This window comes from Chenopodium quinoa, unplaced genomic scaffold (genome assembly GCF_001683475.1).
Source record: "Chenopodium quinoa cultivar QQ74 unplaced genomic scaffold, ASM168347v1, whole genome shotgun sequence".
NCBI classification, from domain to species: Eukaryota; Viridiplantae; Streptophyta; class Magnoliopsida; order Caryophyllales; family Amaranthaceae; genus Chenopodium; species Chenopodium quinoa.
Genome location: NW_018742733.1, coordinates 1,664,195 through 1,686,913, shown reverse-complemented (window position 1 = coordinate 1,686,913; position 22,719 = coordinate 1,664,195). Strand labels below are relative to the sequence as shown.

The 22,719-nt window shown below is 35.0% G+C and overlaps 4 protein-coding genes and 1 long non-coding RNA gene across 5 annotated transcripts; 2 read left to right on the top strand and 3 right to left on the bottom strand.

The window, feature by feature from the left end:
- Window positions 1-731: 731 nt before the first annotated feature.
- Window positions 732-5,498, bottom strand: LOC110723770 (putative F-box protein At1g60370). Its single transcript, XM_021903139.1, has 3 exons — window positions 3,595-5,498; window positions 1,569-1,924; window positions 732-1,179 (listed from the first exon to the last, which is right to left on the bottom strand). The coding sequence occupies exon 1, from the start codon at window positions 4,838-4,840 to the stop codon at window positions 3,713-3,715; it is 1,128 nt and encodes a 375-aa protein (XP_021758831.1). The 5' UTR covers window positions 4,841-5,498; the 3' UTR covers window positions 732-1,179; window positions 1,569-1,924; window positions 3,595-3,712.
- A 1,969-nt stretch (window positions 5,499-7,467) lies between these two features.
- LOC110723515 (protein FAR-RED IMPAIRED RESPONSE 1-like) lies at window positions 7,468-8,643 on the top strand. Its single transcript, XM_021902868.1, has 3 exons — window positions 7,468-7,779; window positions 7,900-8,043; window positions 8,302-8,643. The coding sequence occupies exons 1-3, from the start codon at window positions 7,468-7,470 to the stop codon at window positions 8,641-8,643; spliced, it is 798 nt and encodes a 265-aa protein (XP_021758560.1).
- A 1,065-nt stretch (window positions 8,644-9,708) lies between these two features.
- Window positions 9,709-11,224, bottom strand: LOC110723768. Its single transcript, XM_021903138.1, has 2 exons — window positions 10,956-11,224; window positions 9,709-10,865 (listed from the first exon to the last, which is right to left on the bottom strand). The coding sequence occupies exons 1-2, from the start codon at window positions 11,195-11,197 to the stop codon at window positions 10,667-10,669; spliced, it is 441 nt and encodes a 146-aa protein (XP_021758830.1). The 5' UTR covers window positions 11,198-11,224; the 3' UTR covers window positions 9,709-10,666.
- A 3,626-nt stretch (window positions 11,225-14,850) lies between these two features.
- LOC110723558 lies at window positions 14,851-16,170 on the top strand. The gene is made up of 2 exons (XR_002511741.1): window positions 14,851-15,456; window positions 15,921-16,170. It is a non-coding gene; the product is annotated as an uncharacterized LOC110723558 (long non-coding RNA).
- Window positions 16,171-19,336: 3,166 nt separating this feature from the next.
- On the bottom strand, window positions 19,337-20,449 carry LOC110723513. Its single transcript, XM_021902867.1, has one exon. The coding sequence runs from the start codon at window positions 20,447-20,449 to the stop codon at window positions 19,337-19,339; it is 1,113 nt and encodes a 370-aa protein (XP_021758559.1).
- Window positions 20,450-22,719: the final 2,270 nt, after the last annotated feature.

Sequence of the window (22,719 nt, the reverse complement as noted above, 5' to 3'; positions counted from 1 at the left end):
TCAAGTTCTTCGAGGTGACTTTCCAGCCGCTCTACTCAATAGCGATGAAGAAGAAGAAGAAAAACAAGTCAAAGAAGAAGAAGAAGAAGAAGAAGAAGAAGAAAAAGGAGAAACAAGCTATAATCCTATAGTTGTTGAGTAAGAAAACTATTATAGGTCGGTTCAACCAGTATTAATTTATACGGAGTAAGGTTTAATTTTAGATATAGTTTGTAGAATAATTTCAATGTTTTTAGAAAGCCCTGAACTATGTATTTCGAATTGTTGAGTCCAAAAACAAGGCAATGTTCTTATTAGGCTAGTTGATTATTAATACTAGTAACATTATTATTAGCTAAAGTAATTATATTGTGCTGATATTAATAATATACTGATGATTATCTCGAATTAACGAATCATCGTTAGTATGCAATTATAATATACTGCCATTCTCAAAGTTTTAATAACAGAGCATGCAGTTTCTGGATGCGGCTAAATTAGATGATAGGAGCTCGAGTACTCAATCAGGAAGCATCTGCAATTAGATCTCTATCACCTTCGAGACTGATCATAATTTTATGGAAAAATCATCGTTCAAATGATCTTTGTAACACCAAATTTATAATTATCTACAAACTTTTGTAAGTATATATAGCTAACAAAATTAGCAGCTGCAGCCTGCAGACATCAGCAACTACCGGCTAACAGAATAAAAATTAGTAATGAAAATTAGCTTCACACCGTGACACCAATCAAGTCACTGAGTCAATATCTGAAATAAAGGGTGGTAATGGAGGGTAAGAACAAGATACCAACCATGGTATGACAACTTGTACGACGATTCATTGAGTTCCAATGATAACAACAGATAAAGCCGAAGTTCTACAACCATCTCAACTGAAAAGGTGCTGCAGACTCGCAGTCTCAATAGATACAAGTCATCTCTACATTAGTCTAAGTTGCAACGATAGACATACTAACAGGTCTGATATCAGCTAAAAAAGCTTCTTAATTAATTAAGTATTAGAGGGACAACTAGATAAGCTAAGGAATTAAGCTGGACAAGGTCTTCTACTCATTAGTGGAATGGAAGCAGCGTACTTCTGATGTAATGCCGCAACATATGCAGTTCTTTCACCACACTAATCAACAAGTGCACGGTTAATCCTCCAAATGCGCAGCAGATCCCATACAGGAAGCCTGGCCAAGATACAAAGACAAAAACAAAGTTAGTGAAAAATTTAGTTCGAATTACTGGATGCATAATTCATAATACATAAAGAGAAACGCTGTAAACAAAATAGTAAGTACTAAACACATAAGTAATAGTTCTTCCCCATCTTTGCCACCATCCATATACATAATGCATGACTTGCAAAACTTCATCACAAAAAGATTTATCAGATATGATTCAACATTGGTGAGACAACAAACACTCTACTCTTCCCCTCCCCCTGTTACTAAATCAAGCCGGACAAAAGAGTTTTCAATACAAATTTGATTTAATGATTTACAAAAGATAAACAGATTGCTCAAAGCCAATATATATCATTCTCTTTGGGATCAGATGAGTCTAGAAAAGTCCATACCTTCTCATCAAGCAAGATCTTGATTTCAGCATGTTGCTCCTTCATTGCTTTGCTATGTGGCTCCAACTTCAAGGCATAATCGATATCCTCCATAGATCCTTCAAGATTACCAAGTTCTTTCCTAGCAATTGCTCTGCGTGCATAAACTTTAACATACTCGCTGTACAATTTCAAGGACTCAGTACAGTCATCCTCGGCCTCACGGAATCTGCAGACCTTGAGGTATGCCAATGCTCTGTTTGCATAAGCGAATGCAGTAGGTGACAGTGCAATGCTTCTGGAATAGCAATTTATAGCTTCATCAAATTTCTTGTTCTTGAAGAGTGCATTGCCCTCCTCTTTCGCATAGGCAGCATCTGCAAAAAACCACCAAGGTTTTCAATTCATAAGGATATCAGTAAGATTACTAGGCAAGATAAGGAGGGAAGGTCGAGTAGAGAAAAGCAAATCTTATAATGACATAACATTTGTGAAATACCTAGGTCTGGCAAAACTAGAATTCATACAAATCACAATCGCTTCACATAGGGTAAGTGCACAATATGCTTCCCCGAGATTAAAAAAAAAAAAGTTCCTCGAATAGGGAACTAAAAAACACAGCACAGAAACTAACAAGAGCATTCTGAATATGCCACTCCCAAAATCTATCCTCGGATAGGGAACTAAAGAAAACACAGCACAGAAATAGATAATCAACGGAATATGTTCATGAAGCACGAAAATAGCTACAAGATAACCAACAAAGAATCAGTTCTAAGAGAAGCACAAAACAAAGGGGCAAAAGTTTCTTTGTGCCAATTCCTGATAGGGTTGCTCAATCACTAAAGCAAAGTAGCAATTGCACATAAAAGAGAGGAGTTCCCATTCAACTTTCTAAGACAAAATTAGATATTATCAATCATAAATTTCTTATTAAGATAAAGATTGGAGGTTTTGAGTCACGATTAAAGAGAATAATGCAGAAATTCTGATTTATGAAACTACAACTTCAAGGTAAACAAAAGGTCAAAGAAGGAACTTAGGTACTGCAGAAGCTCCAGTAAGACAAGCTAAGTCTTGGTGGGATGAAGTGATTACTGATTGAAAAATATAAAAGTAAGTTGCAAGGACGGAAGTGGAACAATATCAAAGATGGCTTAGCTTCACATTTGACAGGAGAAGATACAAAATGCGCAAGTAAGACAGAACAAATTATCATTCCTAGAAATTGCTTTGGAAGAAACACAAGGTGCACAAGTTTAACAAAACAAATAACCATTATTTTAAAAAAAATACTAGAGCTGAGGTAATGATAAAGCAAGCCTAGAAGCATAATGTTCAACCATACATTAATATATAACAACGATATCATCACAAGATCTAAATTCAAGCTCATATAGTGCATCGTGGTGATATACCATCAGTTGCAACTTGCAATTCAAAAACATCCGGCCCAAGACTAGTCACTTTGTATAGAAAGCTCCCACACAATACCACTTGAATACTAATTACTAAGTACTTATTGTAATGGACTACTCAAAGCACAGCATCGTACATTCGAATGCAACATATAGTTGACAAGTTTAATTTAGACTCTAACTAACCTCAAAAATGGATAGACCATATGGCACGTATAATAAAGAGTTCAATATATCATCAAACTATTTTATAAACTGGCTAGAGGACTAGAGCATTAGCGAGCACTTGAGTTAAGGTAATGACAGAGCAAGCCTAGAAGCATAGTGTCCAGCCATATTATAACACATCAATGTCATCACAAGACCTAAATTCTGCCCAAGACTAGTTATTTGTAAGAAAGCTCCCACACAACACCAACTAAATACAAGGTACTTGTCACAACGAATTACTTAAAGCATAACATTGAATGCAACATAAAGTTTGTGATTAGAGAATAGGTTACAAGTTCAATATAGCATCTAATAAACCTTGAAAATAGAAAGACATACGGCAAGTATAATACAGAGATATCACAACACTATTCCATAAACTGGCTAGAGCATAATGAAACAATGAAAGAGCCACTTACACAACCGGGGAGGAAGCGAAGTTGACCAACACGGGAGCACAAATGGGATAACATACTTATGTCCGGTGAAGCTAGCATTAGCCTCCACCTTTTGAGTCCGAAGATTAAAGGAAAAGATTCAATCTTTCGTGTTAAAGAAGACTATATCAACATCAAAAGGGTGGGTGAAACAAGGCCGGGGCAGTGACTTCACACCACAACACAGCACACTCTCAACATCCACACGAGACAAATTGTACACCAAATTCCATTCATTCACAGAAGATTCGAAATCCTTTAACCTCCACAACTTCAACACATAATCTCCTTTTCTAAACATCTCCATATAGTGAATATACCCTCCAGCCCCAAAAATGTCTCGTTCATCCTCCAATTTCAGAGTATTAAAGGGCTTCCTACACCCCTTAGGAAGCGGAATAAACTGACATCGAGCCATTTCCTTCTCCTCCTCAACACGGCGAAAAGGGTCATCATCATCCCAAGTAATCACCCCACAACTTAAATCAACCCAAAAGAAACGTCCAGCAAACACAAACACCCCTTCAGCCCTCCAAAAATGCATCCCAAGCATATAAGTAGCAGGTTTATAAACCCATTTTCCGGTATCCGACGAAAAGCACAACAAATAACCAGAATCACTCCCAATAAAAGGTTGATACTCGACAACAATAAACTTCTCCACAACCCCATTACAATAACAATCAAGCCTAGACATAAACCCTACAGAATTCAGCTTATTAATCGAGTGATTGGGTTTCGGAAGTGGGACCCACTCACCGGTTACTGGGTTTATGACAACCAAAACATAGTCCGATTTGAGAAGAGAAAATTGATTAGGGTTTTTCTCATGTTCTTTAAAGGGATCTCTTTCGATAGCAAACGAAAACAGAAGCAACCCATTGCTAGAAGCTAAAATTACAGGTGGGTTTTTGGTAGGTTTCCAGTCACTAGTAACTGGTTCGTAAATTAAACGATGATGATTAGCAGAAAGTGATGAAATGTTAGGGTTTTGAGCTGGGTTGAACTGAGTTACCTTCTCTTTTGACTCGGTGACAAATCGATCAACGATAATCCATGAAGATGAGTTGTGAGTAATGTAGGAAGTGACGAAATGGGGGTTACAGATTAAGGAATTCCAAGTTTTGGAAACACATTTGAATCGACAAACGGATTTTGCGGGTAATAGAGTTAAGATTTTTGTGATTATTTCATTGGGAAATTCACCTGGAAATTTTTGATCCGACATTTTTTTTTTTCGGGTTAAATTTCAGATTTTTCTGTATTTTTAGTTTTTTACAACGCAGAAAGAGAAGAGATCAGCTTGAATAGTAATGGAGTCTTCTGTAATAAATAAAATAAAAAAACATAACTGCTGATGTCATGTATGTACACTTGTCTTCTTTCTGGAACATTTTTTCCCGCTAAAATAATTGTCTTGGGTTGATAATTGAATGGGATGTCCAATTGTTCATTGGGAGGTTGGGCCCTTTTGTCTAACTAGGCTCGGCTCATTAGCTATTATTATGATTATTTAAACAAAAAGTTTTACATACAACCGGTGTGCAGTAAAGTACTGAACAACGGCTTTTCGCACGTGTGAACAGTATTTTTTTTTTCCTTTTTTCCAAAATAACGAACATCTCCTTCAGCAAGCAACAATGGAGGAGAGAGAAAACTCCAATTTTCCAGATTCAAAGCTGCTTCACCAAGCAACCATGGAGGAGAGAGAAATCTACAATTTTCGATCAACAATGCCGGAAACCTCCAAATCGTCCAATTACGAAAACCTAATGCGCGAATTTCTGCAATTACAAAGAGAAAATCGACCACCATTAACGCAACATCCAGAGAAAACATGGAGTTTCGACCTCAATCAAACATTCAGAGAAGGTGAAGCAGAGAATTTCGTTGATGATCTCGATCAGTTTAATGATGATAACATTCAAAACTCAAAAGTTCCAGAAATTCAAATACAAGGTAATAATCTAAACAAATACTAACCTATTGTTTGTTTTTGCTTAAATTTTTTATTTAATTTTCAATAATTAATGCAGATATTGAAAATCAAGGTGTTTCAAATACATTAGAAGATGAAGATCAAGTTATTCCGAACACACTAGATGAAGAAGGACAACCAGTAGATGAAGACGAAGGTAAAATTCTATAAATGTGACATATATTATGGCAAAAGTTACATATATTATGGCAAAAGTTACATTGACTATATGTTTATTTATAAAAGCATTTATGCATGTCTCTTGGTACAAAAGTTACTAATATCATTACAAATGTTACCTTTATTAATACAGAAGTTACTTGTATTATATACCCCTGTACTAAATAACTTATTCTTTATGCATATGCTTAACTGAATAACCTATATATATAACCCTATGCTCCCATGTTCTCATGCCTCTAGGTACTTGCTTGTGATTTTGTTCATGCTGTAATTGTGATTTTGGTTACAATTGTTACAAGAAAATGCTAAATATCTCTTATTCTACTAATGCACAGATACAAATCCAAAACCAACAGATACCACTGGTTTAGATATGGAAGGATCATTAGTTGGAGTGGAAAGAGACACTTATCAAGAAATTTATGACAAATTTATGACTTGTACAGTCTACATGCTTCTACAGTGGGATTTTCAATAAGAAAGCATACAACAAGGTATCGCTTACACACACGTATAGTCACAGAGAAATACTATGTGTGTTCTGCGGAAGGAAAAAGACATACTGCTGCAAAGAAGACAAATATGGTTCTAATGGTTGATGAAGATAACAAGGATTTAAAACAAAGAAAACCACGACAAGTCTCCATTACAAGAACTAACTGCAAGGCAAGCCTAAGAGAAAAAATGAATGATGATGGAAAATTTAAGGTGGTGTCACATGTGTTACAGCATAATCATGAACTAACTAGAAAGCAGTGGCATTATTTGCATCGATCTGAGAGAGAAGTAACAATAGAAAAGGCAGAAGCAATTAAAACAATGAAATCTGCTGGACTTTCAACAATGGACACATATAATTACATGTGTACAGAAGTTAATGGAGAAGAAAACTTGGGGCATAGTGTTGTAGATCACCTCAATTTCTGCTCAAGACTAAGAATGGAACAAATAGAGGCTGGAGATGCTCAGACATTAGTGAACATTCTGATCGAAGAACAAAAAGAATATTCTAACTTCTATTTTAGAGTGAAATTCGACAAAGAAGGTAGAATTTCCAACATTTTTTGGAGAGATGCAATGATGTTAGAGGATTACAAAATATACGGAGATGTTCTTGTATTTGATACAACATACAGAACAAATCGGTATAACCTTATATGTGCTCCTTTTGTTGGAATAGATAACCATTGGAAAAATTGTATGTTTGCATGTGCATTCATAGGCAATGAAAAAACAGAGTCGTTTGTGTGGTTGCTTGAAACCTTTAAAAAATCTATGGAGAATAGAATTCCAACCTCCATATTCACTGACCAAGACCAGGCTATGGCTACTGCAATTGAGCAGGTACTACTTTTTCTATTTCAATATCATATTCACTGATTCCAGTCTCATTTTAAGTCATTTTTGTGTTCATAACTTTTATGAATATAAGTATCACTTATGTGAGTATAAATGTTACTTTTGTGATTAAAAATATTACTGTTGTGAGAATAAGTGTTCAAGTTTAGTGACATATCACATTCTGAATGCAGGTATTGTCAGACACAAGGCACAGGCTATGCATATGGCACTTAGAACAAAATGCAATAACACGATTTGGAGCCCTTAAAAGGGATAATGAGTTCAAAAAAATATTTAACAAATTCTAGAAGGGATGTGTGACAGAAACAGAATTTGAAAAAAGATGGAAAGAAATGATACAAAAATTTGATTTGGTTAATCATGCATGGTACCAAAGGGTGTACAATCTAAAGGAAAAGTGGTGTCCAGCACTTAGTAAAGATTTCTTCTCGACAGGAATTCTTTCATCACAAAGAAGTGAAAGTACGAACCATGTAGTAGGATTCAGAGCTAATAAATCAACAACACTGACAGAATTCTATGGCATCTTTGTAAGAACCATAAAAAGATGGAGAAGTGATGAGAAGTATAATGAGTTTACCTGCAGCAAATCAATAGCCTTTACTTCATTGCCACTATCCGGAATGCTAAAGCATGCTGCTCAGGTACTTCTATATTCCTTTATTACATATATCTAAGAACTGAAAACAAACAATATAAGCAAATATAAAAATGATACATGCAAAGGAACATGACTGGTAGTAAGTTATTGCTCTAATGTACAGGTTTACACATTGTCTCTGTTTAGAGACTTTGAAGAGGAATTTGGCTACTCAATGGCGACCACAATACAAATTCTAGGGAGAACTGAAGAAAACATTATTCTTTATAAAGTATCTCTAGAAGAAAAGCCATGGTCTTCCCAACAGGTAAGTTACATACATGAGAGCCAAACTATATGGTGCACTTGCAAGAATTTCGAAGCTTCTGGTTGGCTCTGCTATCACTGCCTCGGAATTTTACATCTACATTCTATTACAAGAATTCCATAGAAGTAAATTAGCAAAATATGGACAAAGCTTGCAAAGTCTGAAGTATGGAATAGAATGGAAAAAAAGGATCCAAAACTCCCATATACACCATGGAGACATACAATGATGAGAAAATATTATAACTTAATCTTAAAGAGTCAAGAAAATGAAAAGGCAAGAGCATTCATGGAGGAAAACTTCAAAAGCTGTATGAAAATGGTGGAAGACTTACTTGCGGCTGAAGCTTTTACAGAGGAGGTTGTTGCAAGTGATGACAATTCTAATGTGGCAGAGAGTGCTCAGAGTAACAATAATACTGCTTCTTCATCAACAAGTACAACCATACCCACTATATTAGACCCTAAGAGAGCTGTAACAAAGGGAAGAAGCAAGAGAGAAAAAGGAGCACTTGAAAAAGGGAAGAAATCAAAGCAAAAAGCATTACCAGATCCAAATTCAGAGTTTGGATCGAAGACACCTACTGTGCGACTTTTTTGAACTTGTAGTGAGTTTGGATGAAACATAACTACAAACTTTTTTGTAGTGAGTTTGGATGAAACACAATTGCAAACTTTTTTGTAGTGAGTTTATTTTTGTTTAATGCTACTATTGACTTTCATACAGAATTTTGAATTGTGATATGGAATTGCTCATGAATTATGAACATTTATATAATATGACACTGATACTTAAAAAAGTAATGCATATACTGGAAAAAGTGATGCATATACTGGAAAAAGTGATGAATTTACTAACAAAAGTGACACTAACACTTACAAAAGTGATGCATTTACAGAAATGTAACACTAATACTCGCAAAAGTAACAATAATACTCACAAAAGTGATGCATCTTCTCACAAAAGTGATACTTTTTACTCACAAAAGTATTGCATACTCACAATAGAAATATGTCACTCACAAAAGTGATATTTATATTCACAAAAGTGACAATAATAATCACAAAAGTGTCCGTTTTTAAAATGAATAACATGGTAATATATATGATAAACTTCAAATTTTCATTTAAATCAACTATATTTCTGTATGATGATATATGATACACTTATAAAATTATAATCAGAAATATAAATAAATAAAAATAAGAACAATAGATTACCAATATTTAATCATATATATATATATATATATATATATATATATATATATATATATATATATATATACATACATACATACATACATATATATATACATACATACATATATATATACATACATACATATATATATATATACATACATACATATATATATATATATACATACATACATACATATATATATATATATATATATATATATATATATATATATATAAAATAAAATTTGTACAAACATTTTGAAAATATTAACACTAGTTTAAGTGTCGATATTTATCACTAGTTTCAACTTCCAAAAGTACTTAACTAATTACAACTTCCAAAAGTAGTTAACTAATAACAACTTCCAAAATTAGCTAAGATTTAGAAGGAGTGTACTTCCGTGTAGCCTTTGTAGTCCATTTTGCTTTCAGAGCAGTGTCAACAGCAGGAGGAGCAGTTTCAGATTTCTTCTTTTTCTTCTCCGCTGCTGCAGCCTTCCTCCTTCCTTCAATTTCAGCAACATATGAAAGATCGCTCTTCTTCTCATTAAATTTTTCAACTTCTGATAAGACTTCAGATCTTGATTCGTTCATGTCAGACAACACGAGTTTTGCACAAATCTTAGCACATAAAAATTTCCTCCCAGCAGCCTCACAACAAGAAAATAAAAGGCGCATTAATATGTATAAAACATTAGCATAAACAATAACAAATGAATTAATTCAGATCAGTTTCAAGATCACGCACTGTTCTAAGTTCATCTACAGAAAACGATGTATCACCAACAAAATGCTCCATATGACACATCATATACACACCACAGTCATTATTATCAACCTTACTCTTCCGCCACACTAAATCAACAATTTTGAACTTGTAAAAAGGGACTTTTTCACTCTTTGAATGATTTCTTCGTGCTAGAAAATCACCAAATTCAGAACACTGAAAAAAAAACAGAATATTAAAAACAACAAAAAAATAAGATTAAAATAGAAACATACTTTAAAACAGACAATAACATACCAGATAAAAAGTCAAATTTTGAAAATATGTAATCATCTCATCACTCCAAATGATATTATCAACATAATGAACCAATTCATTGCCATGATCAATCACAAACAGCACATAATGTTCATTAACAAGAATAGGAAAATAAACCTGAAAAAATAGAACAAAAGTAAGCATAAAGCACAACCATCAAACAGTTAATATATATAAAAAATTAAGATATATACCAAGTCTGCACCAATAACATCACAACCAGAATTTTCATATGTAACCCATTCATCCCAAATTTCGTGCAAATCCGAGACAGCAGAACTAGCAGAACTATCTTCGTTCCCCTCTGATACATGCAAAACAGCAAACTAAAAGGAAAAAATAAATAATTGAAAAAAGTAAGAAGACAAATAACTCAAAACAAAAAGTTGCTTACACTTTGCCTCGCACCAAAAAAGAATCTTTGAGGACCACAAGTATCATAAAAACACGGTTCATTTAGATAAATGCAGTAGCAATCAACTATTGACCAACGAACCAAATTAGGATGCACCAAAGACACTATATCCTCTCTTGGAATGAGAAAATGCAATCCATAAGTAACAAGATTCTCACTGCAAGGTCAAACAATATTATTTATATCAAAACAAAAAGAAAAAGAAAAAAAAAGTTTCAAAAAATATGACAATTAAAAAAGAACTTACTTATTATTAAATAAGTGTTCCACCAGACAATAATCAAGAGCTTCTAAATATAATCGAGGTAATTTTTCACTAAAAGCACGAGAATTACTTTTCATAAATGGCGTAACAAACACTACACTCTGATCACCAATTTCACCACAGTCCAAAGAACACAAACTTTTATTCGTTCTCATGACTGAACCACCTCTGCCACCACCATCTCCACCACCTCCACCATCTCCACCATCTCGTAGGGTAGACATTGATGAAGTACTTGCATCAACTTTAAGTAACTCATCCACTAACTTCATTTTTATAAACTCATCAATTAAGCCATCAATAAGCTTATGATAATGCGAGTTAGACAAAGGTTGTTGTGTTTGAGACAACTCAATAGAATCAGCATCCAAAGAAACAGAATGTTCAACAAAACGACTATGCACCAACCGTTGCAAAGTACTAAAACAATTGGAATTCACAGATGAAAACAGCTCCATGTTCCTTTTCATAAAAAGAAACGCCTTATGCAAATCCTACACATTAACAAACAATTATATCAGAACAGAACAAATGTTTTATTAAAGAAAAAAAAAAAGAAACATACATCAGTTGCAGCACTTTTGATCTCAGAATCAGTTAATACTCCTTCAGGCAAATCGAAAGTCACACATCTTCTATCATCATCAATAGGAACCGCCCCAACTTCACCCTTACTTAAGTTGTTAACATTCGAATCAACACGCTTAGCAGAAACTGGATAAGTCAATTCATTCAAAACCCCTGACCAAATCCACCAGCCTTCAACTCCAAGGATACCCTGTTTCTCACTTTTTTATCTGTCCAGTGTTGGATAAGAGGAATAGTGGAGTTCTCTACTACACCTTGGAAATTCAAACGATGAAAATACATAATCTTAAGCAACAACAAACATCCACTAATACTATCTTTAGCCTCAAAATTTTTGTAACTAACAACAGAATTCATCAACTTTCTCAAAACAAATGAACACCAATCAAGATTTTTAATCTGATCAACATCATCCACAGCATTAACTAACCTAAAATTAACAGTCCTATTAGCGGTAGGAACAAGCATACTACTAAGAGCATGCATAACAAATAACCTCTTAAATTCATCACCTCCATCCACCAACTCCTTGATCCTAGTTTCTAATCTAGCCAAAGGTATCAACTCCTCAACACAAACATCAAAAGAAGCTCTCCATTTATTTTTCAATGCACTATCATCTTGAGATTGACCTTTGTAACTACCCTTCATTTCAGGAACCTCACGACCTTCTACCTTAGGCAAACCAAAAACATCACACACATCATCCTTAGTCACAACAAACTCCTTACCATCAGCTACACAAAACATACAAGTATATCCATTAAAACTCTCAACAAGCCAAGGAAGTATACCTCCAACCATACTCTCCACACGTAAAGACAACAAACCACCAAATCCAACCTCTTCTACATGTTTTTTTTGAGTCGGAGAAAGCCCACTTATAATCTTAACTAATGAAGAAGGTCTACAACGACATGTAATTTTCCTATCAGGCCTGAAAAAACAAAAAAAAATGATGCTTACCATTCAAAAATGATAATAACATACTTATATACTGAAATTTTAATTATCATATAAAATTAAACATGAATTATGAACATTTATACAAATTTTTATACTTATTCTCACAAAAGTGACAATCATAATCACAAAAAATGATACTCATGAGAGTCATGACACTCATTAAATTGATATAATACTAAAAAAAAGTGATTACTATCAAAATTTTCACAAAATGATACTTGCACTCAAAAAAGTGACATTGATACATACAAAAGTGAAAGATATACTCACAAAAGTAACACTTAATATATTGACACAAAAATCACATAAAAACAGTCCTATTAATCAAAGTTACCTATACTCTTACAAAAGTCACAATTCCATTCACAAAAGTATAGCAAATATACAATATTCTAAAACATAAAATCTTACTCGTCATCCTCTTTTTCATGCCTCTTCCTTTTATTTCCCTTGGATGTACTTCCTTCACCTTTCAACATCTTTTTTCCTCCTGCATCCATTTTATTTACTGCTTTCTGAGCTCTACTATAACGAAAACCTTTGATAGATCCTACAAATTAATTTAAAAAAAACATCGCAACAGAAATTTTGACAAAATTTGACAAGAATGGCAGAGAATGGCAGCTTCATTTGGTTAAGATGTAAGATTGTACCAAATATATACAGGCAACACAAAAAGATAAACATATCCACCATGTTTGCCACACTAAAATCAAATGCAGCATTTAATTTATATCAAACTGTAAACGAAAATAGTAGCAAAAAACCTAAAATTCATACACAAAATGCTTTCATCAATTGTACTACTATGAACATGCAATTTTTCATTTGGACATTTTTACAAACACCTAGCAGGCAATTCTCAAAATAAACTTAATCTAAGCAAAAGCAAGTGATTAAAACGCACAACTAAACAAACATAGCAAAAATTGTACAAAAAAAATGCGAAAATGAGAACAAACACTAACCTAGAGCAACATTATCATCACCAAAAACCTTCTTCTTCACCATTGCAAAAACTACAAAAATCCAAAACAACGAAACCCTAAAAATCGAAACACTTCAAAATTGAATAAAATGAAATAAAATTGAGTAAACAAACCTGAAATTAGCAACAATCAACTTCAAAGTGAAGAAATTAAAGATCGAAAAGAGAGAAATTCAAGTAGCAACGCCAAAAGCAAGAGAAGAAAAGAAGGAGAGGAGAGAGAAAAAAATCGAGAAACAGGAAAGAGAAACAAAATAAAGAAGAAAGAGAAAATAAGAAATTTTTTGGTTCTTTTTACATTTACACGTGTGAGCCCAAATTGGGCAGCCCAATTTGCACTTGTTTGCTGTGATTTTCAGTAAAATAGTGAAAACCCGGTTTTATTAAAAGTTTGTCTTATTTAAAAGGGCACGTCCTAAGTTTATATTGCCATTAAATTTGCTTGAGTGTATAATTCCCGGTTAACTTCATTATATTTTTGCCAAACTAAAATTATTTTTGCTAAATTTAAATTACTTTTGCTAAATTAAAATTAATTGGAAAATTCTCAATGGTGCTCATGAAGTTTTTATTTTTCTCAATGGTAAACAATAAAATTTTTAATTATCATTGGTAATCATCACTTATTAATATATATCAATAATAGCATTAATGATATATTTGGTTAAAATCTTTAACTAGGGTTAGTAAATGATTTTTTGTAACAATTAAATAAAAATAATAATAATAAAAAAAACAGCAACCACCAACTGCCAACCTTCCTCCTTGCCACCCACTTCCTTGCCCTGCCACCACCGACGCCACAACCGTCGGCACCCAGACCCTACCATGCCGACGCGCCGACCTTCCCAGCTGCCGCCTCGCCCCCTAAACCACCACCCATCCCCGAAACTCCCTCATTCTCACCGAAACCCCTAGATCCCTTCCTTGGGCTGAACCACCTCCCCCTTATCGTCGCGATCAAACCATCAAATCCCCCTTCTTCACTAGCGCCAAACAATAATTTCCAAAACCCTCCTTCCATCCCTTAACACCACCTGCTCTGCCGCCATTACAAATCAAACAATCCAGAATCCGGCGACGAAATCTGACTTGTCTTGAAACATAAGTCGTTGAACCATAAACCATTGATCTACGAAATCCGACCCGGATAACAACTCACTGACCTGGATGTCCCGATGGTAAGTTCTAAGTCAACTCATTCACAATCGACGCTGATTCCGACTCGTTTGAGGAGAGATAAACCGCCGGAGTGTATCCCTTCTGCCGGCGAATTCGCCGAAGTTCAATATGGGTTATTTTAGGGGTTTATCATGGGGGAAGGAACACTAGGTGATAAAAAAAAATTTGCACCGCCCTAAGGCCACTGGATTTTAAAAATCGGTGGGGAAAATATGGGGTAAAATAGGTGGGATTTTGAGGGGAGGTTTTTGCCACCGGTTCAAACTAAACCGGTGGCAAAAAACATTATTTTCACCGGTTTGAACCGGTGGCTTTTCCTTTTAAAAAAAAAACGCCCCTTATAAAAACCCAAACCCTACTCTCAAATCACTCAACCTCCCTCATTCTCTCTCCCCTCTCCTCTCTCTCCTGATCTCATCTCATCTCCTCTCCTCTCCAGATCTCATCTCCTCTCCAATCTCATCTCCTCTTTCCTGCTCTCTCATCTCACCACCACCGCTGCCGTCCCTCTTCTTATCTTTCCTGCTCTCTCTTCTCACCACCACCGCCGCCGTCGACTTCTTTCCCCTCTCAATCTCTCCGACCTCCCTTTCTCCCTCTTCTCTCCCCTCTATCCCTCTTCTTTCCCCTCTCGATCTCTCTGACCTCCCTCATCTGTCTTCTGCACACCACCACCAGCGCCACTAACCACCGTCGCCACCAAGTCCGAAATCAACCACAACTTGTAAAATTCGAGGTTATTTTCAGGTAAAATTCGAGGTTAGTGGCTTAGTGCATGTAGTTGGGTTTAATTATTCGGGGTTAAGGTTTCTGGGTTTAATTATTTATTTTACATGCCTTGATTTTTTTTTGTGTTTGATTGTTGTAATATTGTTTGAAATTGATGGGTTTAATTGATTTTGGAATTTTCTGGGGTTAATTGATTTTGATTAGTTGTATGCGTTTAATTGAGTTTCGAAATTTCTGGGTTTAATTTCGAAATTGATTGGTTCGATATTGTTTGTAATTTCTGGGTTTAATTTTTTGCTGGGTGTGATTGATTTTCGAAGTTTTATATTTACATGCATGATATCTGGGTTTTTTTTTATTTTTTTGAGTTTTAATAATTTAATTTCTGGGTTTTTTTTGTTTTTTTTTTCTAGATTTTTGTTTGTTTTTTTCTTTATTTTTTTCGCAGCTTATTTATATTAATCAATTTATTTTTTTTGTTTTAATTGATGCAGGTATAATGATTTATATCTTAAATTGAAGAATCAAGATGCAGGAATATTGATATAGCTGTTATATGGGTTTTTTTTATTTTAATGTTGTAACTTTTATTTTTTGATTTATATTTTTATTTTTTTTATTTGTATGTTGTAATTGTTAGATTATATTGATTTATATTGTAATTTTGATGTCCGTAATTGTGATCTATATCGAGCAATTAGTAGATTAGAAAACTGTTCAGTAATAAAATTATGATGTTGCGTTTCCAATTGTTTGATTATTTAATTTATTCACTTTTTTTTTTGAGGAAAAGCGAGCACTCAATATCCACACTTTTATTATATTTAAAGTGAATAAAACAAAACAAACAAACAAAAAAAAAATTAATGGACTATTGCCACCGGTTAACCGGTGGCATTAATTTAATATATATATATATATATATATATATATATATATATATATATATATATATATATATATAAAGCGGGACGTGTGTATTGCCACTGGTTAACCGGTGGCAATAACAGTTTTTGTCACCGGTTTTGAACCGGTGGCCTTGCTTCAGTTTATTTCCACCCCCCAAATTCCCACCTGTTCAAAACCGGTGGCATAGGGGGGTTTTAAACCGATGGCCAATTGATATTTTCTACTAGTGGAAGGGGTTTTGGGGAAGGGGAGTTGGGTGGTTCAGAAGGTTGCGACGGGGAGGGGGGTTAAGTGCGTCACTGGGGAGGTGGTCTTGAGCAGGATGCAGCCGGTGCTGGGCCGGAAGTAGAGGGAACGGGGATGGGCGTGGTGGGGGCAGGAGGGTGGCGAGCTGGGTTTTTCTTTCTTTTTTTTTCTTAAAAATTATTTTTAAAACTATTTAATTATTAAAAAAAAATAACCATAGTTAAAGATTTTAACCAAATTATATCATTAATGTTATTATTAATATATATTAACAAGTCATGATTACCAATAATTAGAATTTTTGTTGTTTACCATTGAGAAAAATAAAAAGTTAATGAGCACCATTGAGAATTTCCCAAAAAATTAATTTTATTAAATTAAAATTATTTTTGTTGAATTGAAATTATTTTTACTGATTCTCTATGATATTTCTTTTTTAAAGTTATTGATTTTTATTAAATTGAGATTATTTTTAATGACTAAACTTATTTTTACCGAACTGGAATTATTTTAGCTGAATTAAAATTAATTTTACAGAACTAAAATTATTTCACTAAATTTTTTTAAGGTGGAATAAACCGTACCTAACTCAAATTCCAATTAATTTTATGTTACTATTTCGCTGGTAATGGTTTTTTATTTTTTATTTTTATTTTTTGGCTCACTACGACATAGTGTGTTGTGTCATGTATATAGTTTACCCATGCTTGTGTTGTGTTTTATCCATGACATCAATTAGAGACGGAGCTATAAATGCTAACACTGAAAGTGGCGCGCTGCAATTTTGTTAAATTGAGTCCTAATATTATTTTTTGAGGAAAAATATGTTGTTATTGAGCCCTAGCTCACTACATAATGTGTTGTAATAATATAGTGCATAAAAGGCTCACTACATAATGTGTTGTTATTGAGACCTAGCTCACTACATAATGTTTTGTAATAATATAGCTCATTACTTGTAACCTTTGTCCAAAAAAAAAAAAAAAAAAAAAGGATGGAAACAATTTATTCAAGACAACAAACTTAAGGTTGTTGCCTCATTCTATGATCCCTCGATACTTTCTTGTATCTTTCAATTCCACAAATTCATTATTGTCAATTGCATCAAAAGACTAATCTGAACATTTTCCAATTCTAGATGTCATGTTACAGACTTATAGGTTGTAATTGATCCACTACTTTTGCATTAATGTGTCAAGTATTAATGCATTTTCTTACGTTACTTACTTCATGCTTCTTATACACTCCTCAATGTTCGTGACCAATCATAACTCGAAACCTATGCTCCCAAATATCTGGCAAATAGTACTTTGTAGCAAAACTTGCAATCTCTCTCACTCTCCTATATAAAAGAGGTTACTAGTATTAGGCAAAACAAACACGAGTACATAAAAATATGCGAGTCCTTGAGCAGTGAGACATATTACGGGCTTGTTCCAGAGATTGGCTTCTCGCCCAAGTGAGGTAACTAGCTAAGGCGGCCAAGACAGGCACACTTGTGAGCCGTGACTATGTCGAACCGAGCTATGTCGTAAGTACTAAGTTTACAACTTTACACCGTATTTAATTTTAATAATTACATACAGAGTTTTTAATCAACAAATTAGTCTTGTAGTTTATGTTTATCATAATATTGTATGGATTGTTATTGTGTTTTAGAGAAATGAAACGTAGAGTGGATAGTTGTGAGGATATTGATATCGAACCGAAGACAGGAGCACCATTCTTCCATGTCAATATTACTAAGACGAATATTTCTCCTCTCTATCTTTTGATATGTTTTTTCTTTCATCTTTTTCAATTTATAAGAATCTATAGGTAGATAAAAAAAAATATAATGATATATACATTTTATTACATTATTAAAAAGTTTGTTTGATTACATCTATATTAGACAATACCGACTGAAGGTGCTCGAATCCTTCCTAACATCGAAACCCCGGTGATCTTGACTCGAGGCACTGAGAGTTGGACGATGAATTACATTGTTAAAAACGTAGTACATAAAAGGTTGGATAAGAGATGGAAACAGTTTGTTGTTGACAACAAACTTAAGGTAGGAGATGTTTGTACTTTCGAGCTCATGTCGAAAGATCCAATGAGGTTGAAGGTTCAAGTTCTTCGAGGTGACTTTCCGGCTGCTCTACTCAAAAGCGGCGTAGAAGAAGAAGAAAAACAAGAAGAAGAAGAAGAAGAAGAAGAAGAAGAAGAAGAAGAAGAAGAAGAAGAAGAAGAAGAAGAAGAAGAAGAAGAAGAAGAAGAAGAAGAAGAAGGAGGAGGAGGAGGAGGAGGAGGAGGAGGAGGAGATACAAGCTATAATCCTATAGTTGTTGAGTGAGAAAACTATTATAGGTTCAACCAGTATTAAATTATAAGGTTTAGTTTTAAAATGTAGTTAGTAGAATAATTTCGATGTTTTTAGGGAGCACTAAAGTATGTACTATGTATTTCGATTTAAGATGAGATTATTGAATTCAAAAACAGGTCAGTGTTATTACTATTATTAGAGCTAGTTGATTATTATAAATAGTAGTAACATTATTAATAGACAGGTAACTATCAAGCCTAGATATAAACTCTAAAGAACTCGGCCTATATATCTAGCTCCACGGTTTTGGAAGTTGGACCCACTCATGGACTCACCGGTAACTGGGTTTATGACCTATGTGCACCATGGTGCACCTAGAAATAGGTGCACCACTCCTATACTTTTGAACTTTTTTTTTTTTTGACAATATCAAAACAAACACCTAGGTTACATATAGTTCGAAAGAGAAGTACGACATTTCCTAGCGATCTCATCCGCCCTTTGTATCTGATCCCTTTGGACTTTAAGAATTGTGCACCATTGAAACAGTGCACCCACTTCCCTAATTTCTTTGGCTATCCAAGAAATCAAAATATCCTTACCTGATTGGTCATGGAGGTTGTTAATAAGCATAATGGAGTCTAAAAGGATAAGAATCCCTTGCCTACCTTTCTCTTTGGCCCATTTCATTGCTTCTAAACATGCCCATGCTTCGCAATGTAAAGCTGAGGTCGCCACCCCATATTTACCCCCCTCACTAACCTCGTTTTCATTATTTCCTCCCATTGCCACCCAACCGATGCCAGCTCTTGTCGTTCTCTTATCCCATGAGCCATCCACTCCCACAATGAAGTCATCAAAACCACTTCGATCTTTTCCCAACTGCACAGAATTGAAACCCGGGGGGGGGGGATAAGAGTCTTCCCTCGAGTTGTCCCTATTCTCCATACTCTCCCTAATATTTTGGCAAAAGGTTTCCTGCTCTCTCATTGCCAAATTGACAAATTCCAAGGCAAGGTCAATTCCCCCATTGGCTCCGTTGAAGCTTCTCGCATTTCTCATTTTCCAAAGACCCCATAAGGTAGCTATAAACTTAGTGCTACGGGTACCATACTTACCATCCTCGCTATAAAACAGCAGGATATAGTACTGGATCCACTCCCTTAAAGAGTCGAACCCTGTAGAGTCAGAGCAAATTGCCAGGGAGCCATTCTCCCAAACCTCCTTTGCTAGATTACATAGCCTAAACAAGTGTTGGCTATCTTCCTCATCCTCCCCACAGAAAACACAAGTCTCCTCGACTTGAATGCCTCTCTTAGCCAAATTTCTTTTTACTACAATCCTATCGTGAAAAAGTTTCCACAGAAAAATCTTCCACTTTGGAAGAATCTTCAGTTTCCAGATGAGCTTCACAAAACTATGTTCCTCTAAAGAAAGATCCAAGTGTTCGGCTCTCTGCCTCTTTGTCAAGAAGTAGTAACCAGTTTTAACAGTGAATTTGCCCGACGGATGGTATTTCCAGTAGAGGAAATCGTCCTCCATAGAACGGGGTAGCTCCATTGCCAGAATAGCTCTTGCACTATTCCACTCAAATCATTCCCTAACTTTCCCGGCCTTCCACATAGCTAAGTCTTTGTCAATAAAATCACTTACCTTCCAATTCAAAGATTCTCCTAACGTTCGGTTAGAATTTGCAATTGGAATTTCTCCATTGACCCAAGCCATGCTAATTGCCTTAATGCTTTCCCTATTCCCAAAACCTTCTTTGAAAGACCTTGTCACCTTTTGCAGACTTGATCTTCCCATTGACGGCCTTCCAACTCTCTCATAAGGTCTGAAAATGTTATAAACTCCACAAGGTTGAAACCCTTTATAAACCTTTGAGATTACCAGTTGTGGATTTAGATGCAATCTTGTTGCCTGTTTGAACAAGAGGGCTTCATTAAGAGTTGACATACCTCTAATTCCTAGGCCTCCCATACTTTTAGGCATTTGAATAATTGCCTTTCTCACCCAGTGTATACCCTTATTACCATTATTTGAACACCAAAACCTTGTAATAAGGGAGTCAATTTTGTTTGACACCCCTTGTGGTAATTTCAGGCATTTCATAACATGAGCTGAAATGCTTACCAAAACAGTATTTATTAGGATTGGCTTCGCTGCTTGTGAAATCCGCAACGAGGCCTAAGAAACAACCTTTTTTGAAACCTTGTCCACCAGATATTGAAAGGAGTCACTCTTCTTTCCCTGAACATCAATTGGAGCTCCTAGATGAGTTCCCATATTATCCGTCTCAGGCATAGACAGAATCCCTTTTAGCGAGGCCTTAACACTTATGTCAAGACTTGGGGAAAATCTGACAAAAGATTTCTGGAGATTAAGCTTCTGTCCAGAGGCAGTACCAAACCTGTGGAGGATGTCTCTAATGCAATTACAAGATTCCTCAGATGCTTTAAAGAAAATCATAGCATCATCGGCAAAGAATAGATGTGAGATCGAAGGCGATCTTCTAGAGACCCTTAACCCTTTTAACAGATTTATATCCTCTGCCAAAGACAGCATTCTTGAGAGGATGTCCATGCAAAAGATGAAGAGATAAGGGGATAAAGGGTCCCCTTGTCTAAGACCACAATTTGGGACAAAGTGCTCTGTGGTCTTCCTATTGATGACAGCCTTGAAACTTACTGTTGAAATACATTGAGAAACCATCCTTATCCAGTGGTTAGAAAAACCATAAGACCGTAGAACCTTCAAGAGGAATGTCCAATCTACTTTGTCGTATGATTTTGACATATCAATCTTTATTGCAGAATAGTTAGAGCCCTTCCTTAAGTTTATCAGGTGCATAAGTTCATGGCTTAGAAGGACATTGTCCTCCATGTATCTTCCTGGAATAAAAGCATGTTGATTCTCCGATATAAGGGTTGGAAGGATTACCTTAAATTAATTCTGTTGACCAAGCATTTTGATATACATTTATAAATTGTGTTGCATAAACTGATAATTGGTCTGAAATGGCTAGCCTCTTCTGGGATTTTTACCTTGGGAATTAAAACCAGAAGAGACTGATTCCATTCTTTCAGCATGTGTCCTGTCTCCAAAAATTGGTGGACACTATCTGTCACCAATTTCCCAACTTCTTTCCAGAATAAATGAAAGAAATCTGCCTGGAGACTTAGCCTTGTGCATATCCAACATGGCTTTCTTTATTTCTTGATTAGTAAAAGGCTTGTCGAGCCCAATACTGTCTTCCGCGGATATCGAAGGGATATCCAGTTGTCTTAGCAGTAGATCTACCTCTTCCCCATGATTCTCAGAAATAATTGGGTTATATATTTCCTTAATGGAAGATAATACCACATCCTCCACCTCTTTTTGACCTTCCACCCAATTATTGTTTTCATCTTTCAGAGTTAGAATCTCATTTCTTAGCTGCCTCTGCTTTACTTTCCTATACATGAGCGGAGTCGGACAATCCCCAAACCTTACCCAATTTGCTTTCATTCTTTGTTTCCAAAAATCAAAACTGATTTGATCTTCAGAAATCCGATGATTTACCAGGTGAATATAGCCATCCCCTTCTTGAACTGAGCCAATACTTAACCCCAAACTCCGCAGCTCTTTCGTCGTTTTCCTCCAATTAATTCCCCAAGTCTTCTTGTTTTCCAGACACCAGTATTGGAGTTTTGTTCTAACCATTCTTAACTTCTTAGAAAGTTGGAACATATAAGAGCCATTAAACTCATTCTTCCAAGTTGTTTCCACCATTTCTCTAATTTCCGGGAATTTGAGACACCAATTTTCAACTTGGTAGGGCCTGTTAGACG